At 48.9% G+C, this 12,891-nt stretch overlaps 1 protein-coding gene across 10 annotated transcripts in view; it reads right to left on the minus strand.

The window, feature by feature from the left end:
* Nucleotides 1–12,891, minus strand: part of LOC108934885 (inactive ubiquitin carboxyl-terminal hydrolase 54-like) — a 58,970-nt gene that overhangs the window by 16,826 nt on the left and 29,253 nt on the right. For all 10 annotated transcript variants that reach the window (XM_018753061.2, XM_018753060.2, XM_018753062.2 and 7 more), the window contains 5 exons: nt 11,233–11,325; nt 5,348–5,482; nt 3,767–3,880; nt 3,398–3,480; nt 856–961 (listed from right to left, as the gene is read on the minus strand). In XM_018753061.2, coding sequence (XP_018608577.2) covers nt 856–961; nt 3,398–3,480; nt 3,767–3,880; nt 5,348–5,482; nt 11,233–11,325 — 531 coding nt within the window. The remainder of the gene's footprint in view (nt 1–855; nt 962–3,397; nt 3,481–3,766; nt 3,881–5,347; nt 5,483–11,232; nt 11,326–12,891) is intronic.

The following is a 12,891-nucleotide window of genomic DNA, read 5'->3' on the forward strand; positions in this document are numbered from 1 at the left end:
CAAGAGTTAACGGAACATTTTAAAACATTTCATGTTACTGAAAGTTTGGGAATCGAGCAGCTGTGCCGTCTTCTGCAGCGGGTCTATTCACGACGACTGTTCAGCGAGAGCCGGTCAGGGAGCTGCTTTGTACCAACAGCAGTCCAAGGGTCAGGGCTGTTTACCACGAAGGCACAGTGAAGCACGGTGCTGTATGGGAGCCAGCTGCTGGCCGTGCTCCGAGTGCAAAGGACCTTCAACAGGACACTTTCAGACAGACCCTCAGTTCCCAGGCACTCAAAGTCCAAGTGTCACATACAAAAGCGTTTTTTTTTTGTTTTGTTTTTTTTCCCTGCTCCCAAGAACCAGAGGGCAAAACTGTTGGCATTCCACACAGACCAAGGAGGAACAGAAACTGAAACACATATTTGCATTTGCACATACAGATAACCTTATGCTGTGCGAATCCATCCTCTTCTTCTTCATAACTCTTGTTCGGGTTGTGACCACAAAGGACAAGGCCAGATTTTTAACTGGAAATTTGCACTGGCAGCATAGTGTATGTCCTACAGTAATACATTGAATAAACTGTCACCAACAACACCTATTTATGTTTAGCACCACTGTCGTTTCCACCTCTGTGGACCTATATACTTAGACATGCTCACACCTATCCCTGTAGGTAAATACAATGTTTTTGTATTATTGTTATTTCCCTCAAACTTTGTCCCTGAAGGGTGACCTTTTCATGTGGATGTTCTGTCATGATGAATGAATGAAGGAGCATCTACCATGTCGAGATTTCTTGTATGTGCAAACGTACTTGGCCAGTGCCGTTGCTACACGTCTCTGCTACGAGATGCAGCCCATACTCACGGGACAGTTGCGCAGGTCCCCCATGGTGCTGGCATTGCGGAGCAGCTCTCCGAACATGTCCGGAGTCGGTTTCTCTCTGCACTCCAGCATTCGCACTGCTTGGTTACTGCAGCAAAGGGTTGGAAGGAACACGTGTCCTGAGGTCGCTGCACGGTTGTCAACACCACCCTCTGTTCTCATTGTGCAGCCCTTCATCCTCCTTTCATCTCAACAGTTGTACGGAGAGTGAACGAATGGTCGAGTAACGCACGCCTTGAAGGACTGGGACAACCTGACCCTGGTCCCGACAGCCCTGCTGCCTTACGGCTCAGCGGCACGAAAATTCACTGCCAACACGTATTAAAGAAGGAGTCTAGACTCTAAAGAGTTGAACCACGAGTAGGTTTGACAGTGTAGGTTAAGACAGACCCCTCCGATTCTCACACTTGAGGCCTAATGAAAACTCCAAAGTAGCTAGTGTCTCAGATGTGATGCCAAACTAAAATGAAACCGTAATACCTCAAAATTACTTTGCTTAGGTTCAGCGTGTTCTGTTCTGGTTCATGTTTTCATTCTGTTGTCCCATATTACTAACATTCATATTTCACCACACAGCAGAAACATAACCATCTCAACGTGGTCTCAGTCAAAGGCTCATCTTGTGAAGACTGACACTGTGAAATTATCTAATTTCAAACGACTGATGCCGGTTTGTGTTTTGCAGTGTAAAGGATGAACAATTCTACTCTTTCACTTCGGTAAAAACAGGGTTTTGCTACATGTTTAATTATCAGTTGAATTTCCCTGTCTTGCCAGCCAGGTGTGGAAGTATGCTGCACAGGTGTCACCTTGAGAATCCACTGAATTAAAACCACACGGCTCTGAAGGTGCGCCATGAGCACGTTGTTACATCCGAGGAAGATGCCTTAATCGGCTGAATAGTCGGGCTTGAAACATGCATTGAATTGAAAATGTATATTTATGCGCTAGATTTAATGTGTTGGTTGCAACACCGTTTCATCCTATACCGTCATCAATTGGTTATCCTGAAAACTTGCAAGCACCAGTTTGGCTTACGCAATGCGTCCCCGGAAGTCACCTTGGACCAAGGCGTTAGCTAAATAAAGACATTTATAGTACATTTATTTATTCAACTAATGCTTCTCTCCAAAGCTATTTACAGTGTTACGCTATTTACAGCAATTTACAACCTGGGTAATTTTTACTGTATTGATTCAGGGTAAGCACCTTGATCAAGAGTACTGCAGCAAAAGGTGGGATTCGAACCTGGGTTCTTCAAGTGCAAGGTGGCAGCTTTATCCAGTATGCTACCTTATAATAATAGTAATAATAAGAAGAATGTGTGTATGGGGAGGTGAAGGTATTTTGTCCTAAATATGTTGCTTCACTACAGATTGTGATACAGTAATGCAGCAAACGTCCAACAAGCATCACCCAGGGGGCATTTGGAGGGGGGGTTTGTGCGTGAACAAACTGTACTGGCATTTCCTATTTAAAGACATTAGGGCATGCTGAGAATCAACTGCAGTTTGTGTGTGTGTGTGTCTGTGTGTGTATTTGCATGCAGGAGCCCTTGCTGCAAAGTCGCTGCATGTCAATGCCCGTCTCCGTCTTGTGGAAAACAGGGAAAACAATGAGTTATGGTGCAGAGTGCGTCAGTGCTTTCACACGTGCTCGTTTTTTTGCGCGTGTGTAAGCCGCTTTGTCGCACGAGGTTGTGCCTGGCACGTGTTGGGGCGGGGCTAAGGGCTGGGTGAAGGAGGGGAGGGGCTCAATTTACATATCGTGCCGTGACTCTTCCCGGAACAGCGGGCAAGCTGCGCAGCAAAGCGGGATGCTTCCGCAGACGACGGATGTCGTATTTGTTCTCCGCTCTGCACAGTCGTCTGCGGCTCATGCCCACAGCGCCACCCTCCCCATCTCGATTTGCCCACCTACCCCTCCACCCACGCATCGCGACGTCATGTTTATCCACAGCACCAGCCTCCCCAGGGTCGCCGTAGTGCCGCAGTGTTGGCCAGGAGGCCACGCCGCTCCAGGAGAGGAAGCAGATGACTCGTTTCACTTATTCTGCTCTCCAGGGTCCAACAGACCAACGTCAACAACCAACTGCGTGTGACGGAGATCCAGATTCCCGGTTCCTAGGAAAAATCTTCCACCCTGCTGGCGTCATTTGAGATGTTGATTCTCCTGCTCACCCTCATGCCATCCACACTGGGGGCAGCAGGTGGGTGTGCTACTTGGAGCTGCCGTTTTTAGAAAGACCTAGGTTTGAATTCCACAACCTGCTGTACTACCCTTGACCAAGGAACTTAGCTTGAATTGCTCAAGTAGTAATCACCCAGCCGGTTAAGTGTAAGTAGCTAAACGCTGAAATCTGCTTTGAACAAAAGCATCAGCTAAATAAGTAAAACAATTTTCATAATGGCTGCATAATAATTAAATAAGTCACACTGAGCCCACGTTTTCCTACACTAACCCAGGGATGGTGGACCTCCCGGTCGCTGGGACCACAACCCCTTGCTACAGCACCCCTGCTTACCAGAGAGACGTAGTGGAGATGTAGTGGACCATCTGGATGAAGGGTAGAGGATCTGAGGTGGCTCCACAGCTGTTACACACACACTGCAAGCAGGCGAGAAACGGCGTCAAATATCCTGAAGATGGAAAACGCCCTCAGTGTCGATGGAAAATGGAGAAGTTCACCAGGTAGGACCAATAAGGTTATTCTGAACCCACGATGGAGAAATGAACAAGCGATCGTCTACCGGTGGGGGCTGATACAGTAGGAATGGCAGTGGGTCTGTTCCTCAGAAAGCTCCCAGGAGGAGATGTGAGGCAAAGGTACGAGGCTGCATTGATACATTGGCTTGGATCGACACGACCAAGGTTCAGCAGAGGCACCACCCACCTGTTCAAAGAGCGTCATGGCAAACTTTTGGTGGGGGATGCAGTGCTTGGCCGTGCAGATGTCCTCCTTGGTCTCATCTGAGATGTGAAAGTGGATCCGCATCAGGAGGTTCTCCTGCACGGGAAGGGTGAGGGACGTTGAGCGCGTGCCTGCGCTTGTGTGTTTCTAAGTGATGCCACAGCAATAACCAAGAGCACGAACACACAAGGAGCGTATTCACATTTCTTGAATTCCTTTGTGGATAAAATGTAAAACGGGACCGATGAAGCTGCTCATCCCAGACAGGAGACGGCATCCTCCGTCGCCAAGGGATAGGTGGATCAACACAGTATGACATTTCGGAGCCTTCCACACCTCCCCACCCCCTGACCCTCGAGCCAGAAACGAAAAAGCAAACCTCACGGTCATTATCGAATCAACATGGACACCCTCTGAATGACATTAAGAGCAGCGGCCCTCGGTGAGTCACCGCAACTCGCTTGTTCAGCACCAGCTGACCTCTGACAAATTAAAGCGAAAAATTTAAATACCCTAAAAATACCTCCCTCCCCCAATAATCATATTAGGTGAGCCTTTTTTTAATTAGATGTCACAGCGATTATTTCATTCATTCAGCTGTGAGGCTGTGGCTCCTGTCAGGACTGTTCCGCACACAGCGGCGGGGTGTAAGCGCGGGAATGGCACTATTGTATTAGTAACCAGGTGGGTGTAGGTTCAAACCCTATGAGGAATACTGCAACTGGAGGTGCAATATCCTAAATCACCGCGGTACGCAGTCACATTTGTGATATGCTGCAAATCCGGGATATCCACCGTGAACATTTTGACGATTGTGTGTCTTATATATACGTATTGACAGGCGTGTGCTCGTCTGTCTGCCAAAATGTGTCGGGGTTCCTCCTTAAAACCGCAGAGGATCCCGGCGTGCTCGGCACACGCCCTCCCCGCGTGTTCGGGCCGCGGAGCCGAGAGGCGCGGACGGCTGCCAAGCGCGATCGCGGGAGCCGAGAGCTTGCAATTTTTTTTTTAACGTTCTTAATGTCAGCAGAACGCGCAGTTTGCTACTCGAGCAGAATAAGGTCTGGGGTAATAAATGGGAGGAGCAGGGATTCAGAGTCATCCTCGCTCCTGCGGTCCCCAGCGAGCTCGGGGAAGATGCCGTTCGGCAAACAAATAAAAGGCGAAGGGAAAATTTAGAGGCAGCAGCAGAGGAGTGGATGAACCAATTAAAATGTCTATAGCGCTAAATAAACGGGTTAAAAACGATCAAAGGTTTTAAAACGCTCAGTCAGTTGGTTGCAAACTTTTTGGCGTGACGGGTCTGGCTTGGACGTTTTTCCGAACATCTCTGTCTCGGGAGGAAAGACGACGACGACCGGGACGACGCTGAGGATTACAGCGCCGGAAGAGACGCGCTAGCGGGGCCTCGAGCGAGACGCAGGCAGACCTAGGGCGTAGATCTCGTATCGCCCAGCAGCGGGTATCGCAAAGCGGCTGCAGCAAATGCGACGGAGATCGGTGAAGCGAGAAGTGACCGGAACGCAACCGCAGTACGCGAAAGCAGGCGGCAGGAAGGCTCACAAAGCACTCGGCCGCGTCGTCCATGATGCCCAGCTGGAAGCGCTGCTCGTCCTGGAAGGTCTTCGCCAGGGCGCTGCGCAGGGCGTCCGAGGGCAGCACCTTCTCGCTGCTGAACTGGAACTGCGCGAAGATGCTCTGCGGAGACAACGGGAGACGCGGTGACTGCGGTGACTGCGGCGACTGCGGCGACTGCGGCGACCGGCCGGCACAGACTCGTGTCCGCTGCGCAGCGGCGGGAAATAAATAATAATATGAAAAGCACCCTAGATCACGATTAAACTGTACAAGCACAAATGGGTAAAATGCCCTACGGAGTGCCCCCAAGTGCTGTAACGCTGCACCTGAGCTTTGCAGCACGGTCATTTTTACTGTATCAATTCGGGGTAAGTACCTTGATCAAGAGTACTACAGCAGGAGGTGGGATTCAAACCTGGCAGTTTGTCATCACCACACTGCCTCTTGCCCACAAACGTACGCACACGTAGTGGCTGACTGCAACCATGCATCATATCCCTCCACCCCAAACACACACAGAAGGCATAAAACTTGTCGTTCCAACTCCTCCACCGCTCTGATGCAATATGGAGCTTCACCAAAGCAGCAATGCTTGGGATCAGCAGGAATATCACTATGGTCTGCAGTTGAGCCTGGACTGTGTGGCTCCTTCAGATGGAAGGGACAGGGAGAGACAGGGCATGAAGGAAGACTGCAAGGGGGACAAAGAGCGATGGAGGGAGGGATGCGTCAGGTGCGTGACACGGAGACTAAGTGGGACGTAGAGGAGAGAGGCGGGACGGGGGGTGGAACGAGGGACTTCCACAGAGAAAGGCGAGCGATCCGAGAGACGGCATGGCGGAAGCACGGACACCCCGGTGGACGGCGCGGTCTCTGAAGGCGGTTCACACGGACGCCGACGCGGCCCGCTGCCTTGCTCTCTCGTCCCACTTCTGATTCGCGGGCGGCTGCTGACTCGGCGCCAGCGGGAGCCGTCTGGTCGCATTCGGAGGCTCCAATGTTTGCAATGTCGAAAACACACACACACACACACGCTGCGCAAATCGCAATCGCAATATGGTGCTCGCCAGTGCGGTGCTGGGGCGAGACCTGCCAAACGCAGCAAAAGTGCACCGCTTGCATTTTAAGCAAATATGAATTATTCCACTCCTTGGATTCTTCCTGCAGATTTCATCCGCTTCCATCTGTTTGCCGTTTCACGGCCACGGCGACCGGGTTTGCCAGCAAATTATTTTTCCGTCGTCGGCAGGGCAGCTCCTGCACATGGTCCGCCGACGGGGTTTGCGCCGAAGCATCTTGTTTTTGCGTTTAGCATCTGCGTGTCACTGCATATGTCTCTCCTTTGGCGTGTGCGTTTGCGTGCGTCAGTGTAGGAGCCGCGCTTGTTGAATTTGTTTCTTCGGCGTGCCAGTATTAGTGTTTATACGTTTCTGTATGTTTGTTTTTGGGCGCTTTGTGTATTCGTGTGTCTGTGAGTGTGGGGGTGGGTTCGCTGGAGACAAACAGGGACCGCAGCGATGTGAGGAGTGCTCGGAGCAAGCCGGGGCAAGGGAGGGTCAAGCAGGTTGTGTAGCGGTTAGAGCCGTCGCCTTCCAGTGGAAGGACCCGGGTTTAAACCCCCATCGGTGAATCCCCACTGCTTTATCCATGATCAAGGTAGTTATCTTGATAAATACAGTTAAAAATCCCCTCTTAAATGGGTAAATCACTGTAACTTAGTGTACAAACCTCACATAGCGGCCTTATTATACATAATTTAAGTTTTATTATTATTTGTATTATTATTGTTATTATTATTATAGTGGTAATAATTATAGTAAGAATAATAACTTGGCTAAACTAGCAATAAGCTTCACATTATAAGGGTATTTTATTAACCACTAAATTATCAATGGGGGGCGCGGTGGCGCAGTGGGTTGGACCAGGTCCTGCTCTCCAGTGGATCTGGGGTTCGAGTCCCACTTGGGGTGCCTTGCGATGGACCGGCGTCCCGTCCTGGGTGTGTTCCCTCCCCCTCCAGCCTTACGCCCTGTGTTGCCGGGTTAGGCTCCGGCTCCCCGCGACCCCGCATGGGACAAGCGGTTCAGACAGTGTAGGAAACGCTACGGTGTAATAACAGGTGACCCCACATGGCTAACAGCTCCACTGGACAAGATAACCAAATGGGAGCAAAATCCAAGGCATTCTGATGTCAAGCGACTTCTTTGATTCCAACTGGAAAGCACTGAGAAAAAAAAAAAAACAAGTCCCGAAATAGTTTCTGTTCTCATCCGCAAAAAGCGAATGTACACTGTGCCAGATATTCGTCGCTGCCTAGCTGCGCTCCACCCGCCATTAGCCGCTTTACATCATTACATTTAAATAATAAGATTGTTGAAGGATGGGCGATCCATGGGACAGACGCCTGAACACCCCGTAGGGATTTACTGAGGCATCACTAATGTTTCTTCCCTGCTGCGCCGGAGAGGGAACGCAGATCGCGTGAGACACATCCCGGCAGAGGAGCTCACGCTGCGTTTTAATTTTATTTATTTTGTTCCTAGGGGTCGGACCTCGCCAGATGACCCGCCGTCGCATTGGTGGCATGGTTTGAGTTTTAGCTTAGGGAAAAGGGTACATTTGTGTATATCTGTGGGGGGGGGGGGGGGGCAGAGTGGAAGGGGGGGAAATCTGGACCAGTGATAGGAGTTTTCTGCATGCCCTGTGCAGGCGCTCCTAAGTTAATTAAGAGATGGAGAGATGGCAGCATATCCCCATGGTAGCACGCATTTTTACTCCTGTCTGTGACATGCAGAAGGGTCACGGTGCACGTGCCAAAGTACAGAGCAGTGGCCATCCAGCCCCTTAAATAAAAAAGTATAGCAAAGCATGAGAGAGACACAAGACCAAGACACCGTAAGGAATCAAACTGAAAAAAACGACACTGTTTCTTCAATTTATGAACACAGTTGCATAATTTTGGAACTCAATCTGTTTTATCAGTTTATTGGCTTGTTAGATTCTGTAAAAGTCTCAGATAAAGCTATAGTAAATTTTAAACAATACTGTCAAGACTTATTTTTGTTTTCATCAAACACCACACACACACACACACACACACACACACACACACACACACACACACACACACACACAGAGTCTACAACCGCTTGTCCCGAGCGGGGTCGCGGCAAACCGGAGCCTAACCCAGCAACACAGGGCGCAGGGCTGAGGGGGGAGGGGACGCACCCCGATGGGACGCCTGTCCGCCGCAAGACACCCCAAGCAGGACTCGAACCCCAGACCTGCCACGCAGCGGGCCCCAGTCAAACCTGCTGCGCCCCCCCCAACATTAAAATTCAAAATTACTGAAATAAATGCATAATTTCCACAGCCTTCTAATTAATTCTAAATGCCGATGGACTAATCTTTTATGTGTGTGCAACGTTTGTCAAGTTCTGGTCACTTTCTACTTTATTATGGACACTATCGAAAGGATAATAACAGAGATATAACCAAATTTAGGTTCTGTTAAAAAAAAACTGATATAGGTATAATGTGTAAAAACACAGTTGCACCATTATTTCTAACATTTAACATCAACACTTATTAACATCAAACTACACACACACGAACGGGTCTTATTCACGAATGAGGGGACAAGGGAGCATGACATCAGCTGCAGACTGGGACCAGCAGTAATGCGGTTGCTGTACCGGACTGTAGTGGTGAAGGGGGAGCTGAGCCATAAGGCAAAGCTCTCTATTTACCGGTCGGTCTACATCCATACCCTCACCTATGGTCATGAATTCTGGGTAATGACCGAAGGAATAAGATCACGGATACACACACACAGACCCACGCACACACATTTTCTGAACCGCTTGTCCCATACGGGGTCACGGGGAACCGGAGCCTAACCGGCAACACAGGGCGTAAGGCCGGAGGGGGAGGGGACACACCCAGGACGGGATGCCAGTCCGTCGCAAGGCACCCCAAGCGGGACTCGAACCCCAGACCCACTGGAGAGTAGGACTGTGGCCCAACCCACTGCGCCACGGCGCCCCCCTACATCAAACTACATGAAAATTAAAACAAATTTAAAAAAAAAAAAAAACTCAAAATACCTTATCCCAACAAACTGCTGTTCAAGCCGTTCATTCTATAAGCATCTGCACCGTTCCTCATCTCGTTGATGGCGACCTGATGACCAATATTCAGGAGCACCGGGCACAAGGTGTAAACACTATGAAAGTGAGTTGAATTGATGCAGTTTTGTACTCTTGTTCTGAAGGATTTCCTTCAAAACAGACAAATATCCTGGGAAAATATTTGAATCTCTCAAAATTCATAACATAAATGTTCGTAATACGAGGAACCAATGTACAGGGAAGATACGGAAGGATGGAAAGGATAACTAGGAATCCACAATAATGAGATGACAGGGACATGAGGAAGGAAACCCCAATGAGGAAACAGCATGGAAGAAATGCCTGAAGCTATACAGTCCCTCCAGGGCCCACCTCCATAACCAGTAGGACCACCGTGGGTAGACAGGAAGGTGAGCTCCTCAGTGTCCACCACACTCCCTTAACCACTAAACACTTATCTCCCTCCCCCAGGCACCTGGAAACAGCAGCCAGCGTTCATGTTGGTGGTTACCAGGACCATGATCTGACCCAGTCCCAGCTCTCTGCTTAGCCACTCCAGGCTTGCAGTCATCACCTATTTCAGAAACATCACCTGTATCGCCAACAGTCATGTTTTGGGTTTTTCTGCTCTAAAAGGCACGTGAAAAAAAGAGACCGATAGGAAACGGAGCAGAAATAAACCAAGTGGCACTATGCCGAACTGCCGGTGACATGAAGGGTTACATGACATGAAGAGCCAAAGTGTGGTCGTTGAAATGAGATGGGATTTTCAGGATGGGCTCCTCAGCCCAAGCTGAGCAAGTAAAACATGTGGTACTTTCATAGCCCGGGGGTGTTTTTATCGATGTTGATAAGGGAATCGCAGCACACCCACCCCTCAGCACATCTCGAGGCGCTCTGCTCCACACCACTCCCAGCATGTCACACTCAATTATTTATTCGCTGCGTTGTCATTATCAGAGAAACAGATTTTGTCATAAAAATTGAATACTTCAAAACATGCCTGGTATGCCTAAATAAACAAATATCAATATGCAATGAAATACACAATTGTTATGATATGCGGTAAGCCCCTGGATAAAATTACATTGATTTCTTAGCTAGTGGGCAGTCTTGTGTTTCCACCAATTCAAGCTGCTGGGTTCAGAGAGACAGATGGGAAGGCACACAGAAAAACACATGTAATCAATTCTCATCCATACTCTTGCAATGCTTGAAAAGAAAAAAAAAAATAAAATACTCGGTCCTTTTCGAGCAAAGTCAGTGCCATAAATTGGCCATAACTCTACAAAACAGTTTGGTCACAAGGGGCTCTCTCTCTGTCTCGCTCTTATCCTTCTCCTCCCACAGAAGCAGGAAATTAAACATGGGAGTGATTACCAGCTGTCCAGCATCCGCCTCAGCATCTGTTTACGGGCTAGTGCTGCGTTACCATGGGAACCGAGCCAACTTGTGGCGGGTGACCATGGGTGAAATAAACATGGGAGTTCTGGATGCCTCTGGAGCTAAATATAGCCAACTAGGATCTGTCCCACCATCTACGTGGAACCAATATCTGACCACTTTCCATCATTACATGTATACCTGTCGCCGTACACCATCTGATCGCGTATTCCCTCTCGTTATGTCGTGAAAACGCTGCACTACAGGTGTGTTCAAACGTTGGGGTATTGTTCCGGCGCCCAAACACGTGGGCCTTAGATGCGTCCACCTTTATTGGTCGCCGCTGCAGGTGCGTACCTTGAGAGCGCAGAAGATGCAGGAGTCCTCCATGCACTTGTGTGTGGTCAACTGGCGGAAGCTCCGGCGGAATATGTCCAGGTGCCAGAGGACCTGTGGAGGAGGGATGCAAGGCATCAGTCACATCTGATGATAAATAAAACAAGCAGTAACAATAAAACACTCGGAAGGATGGCGCGACAGAACTTTTTGGTATGAATTTCAAGCATGGAATTAAACCAGTATGCAGCACTGACATGACCAGTCAGTCAGGTGAATACCCAGGCATGTAACATACAACTCTCAATATGTAGTATAACAATATTTTTTAGAAATTCAGAATGGGAAGAAATCGCCGTATTCTTTGCACTAGACTCTTCTCCCTCATTAAGCTCACTGGTAGTTTTTCCCAGTAGTTGCAGGTAATTTAATTTCAGTATTTCAAGTGATTTGCTTTCTTTGCGTTCGACTCTAAATAGGCAACGTAAAAATATTTAAATTTGTTTAAACATTTTACTCGTGTATGACACGATTACGGTCACGTCAAAATGATTACAAATATGTATATTTGATATGGAATGACCGGTCAATCACGTAGGTGCCCCCCCATTTGTTGAGTCACGAGAGAATGAACTGTTATAAGAAGTGGCAGCGGCAGCAGCAAGGCAGCCCAGGAAGTGCCTGGGATCCTGCACCCAGCGACAGGCGACTTCCGTTGTGCCGAGGCAGACGTCGCTTCACCCGGTTGAGCTCGGGGTTCCTGCTGCTCGGCTGGTGGTTCCGCAGTTTGAAAAACACAGCTGCGCCTTGCAGCCCCTGCTGCCTGAGACAGCCTGGGTGTCTCCGCAGAGCTCCAACCCCCTCCACGATCATCACATCAGACATCGCCTTTGGCTTTCCCATTGATTGGCAGCCAGATGCCAACTTCCTTTAATCCTCTAAGCAGAGAGGACAGGTCTGGGTGTTTCACTGAGGACTTCAATATCCTCGCTGCTGGAGACACACGTTCAGATTAATAGCTTAGATTGGACTAGATTGGATGGGAGCGTGACCTCAGCGTAGACGGTGATGGACGGGAGGACGGCAGACAGGTATGGATGCAAACAGGTGTGCACGGGTTGTCTTCACCCCCCAGATACCTTGAGTTACCAGGACATCTCTCACTTCTGCAAAACATGCAATGCACCCCTGAGGGAAACATGGTTCTGGAGTATAATGTGATGCTACTCATTACTGAAGCTTCTTTGGGGACCCAACACACCCCAGGCATGAAACAAAGAGCTATAATTAATACAGACAAAGATGGAGGAACATCTCTCACCCGAACAGTTTGAACAGACAAACCTCAGTGAAGGAACCCAAAGCTGAACATAAAGTAAAATAAAGAACAGATCCACAGAAAGTCAGAATATGAAAAGCGTTCAGTGCGATAATTAGCAACTAATAATGAGGCTGTCGGTGAAATGGCTGACATGTTACGAAACGCCATCGTGTTTAGACACTGATGTGTAGCTCAGCGAACAATGTGTAAAAACGATAAGACCCGCTAAACCTCTTGGCGTCACACTAAAGGTGGTCTTATGTAAACGATCCGCTCGAAAATGTGGTTGATGAAATGGTCCCTGGACTTGGCCTCACGACGGGTTCAAGCGCAACGTTGATTACTGGGGCACCTGTTCG

The sequence above is a fragment of the Scleropages formosus genome, chromosome 3 (assembly GCF_900964775.1).
Source record: "Scleropages formosus chromosome 3, fSclFor1.1, whole genome shotgun sequence".
Classification (NCBI taxonomy): Eukaryota; Metazoa; Chordata; class Actinopteri; order Osteoglossiformes; family Osteoglossidae; genus Scleropages; species Scleropages formosus.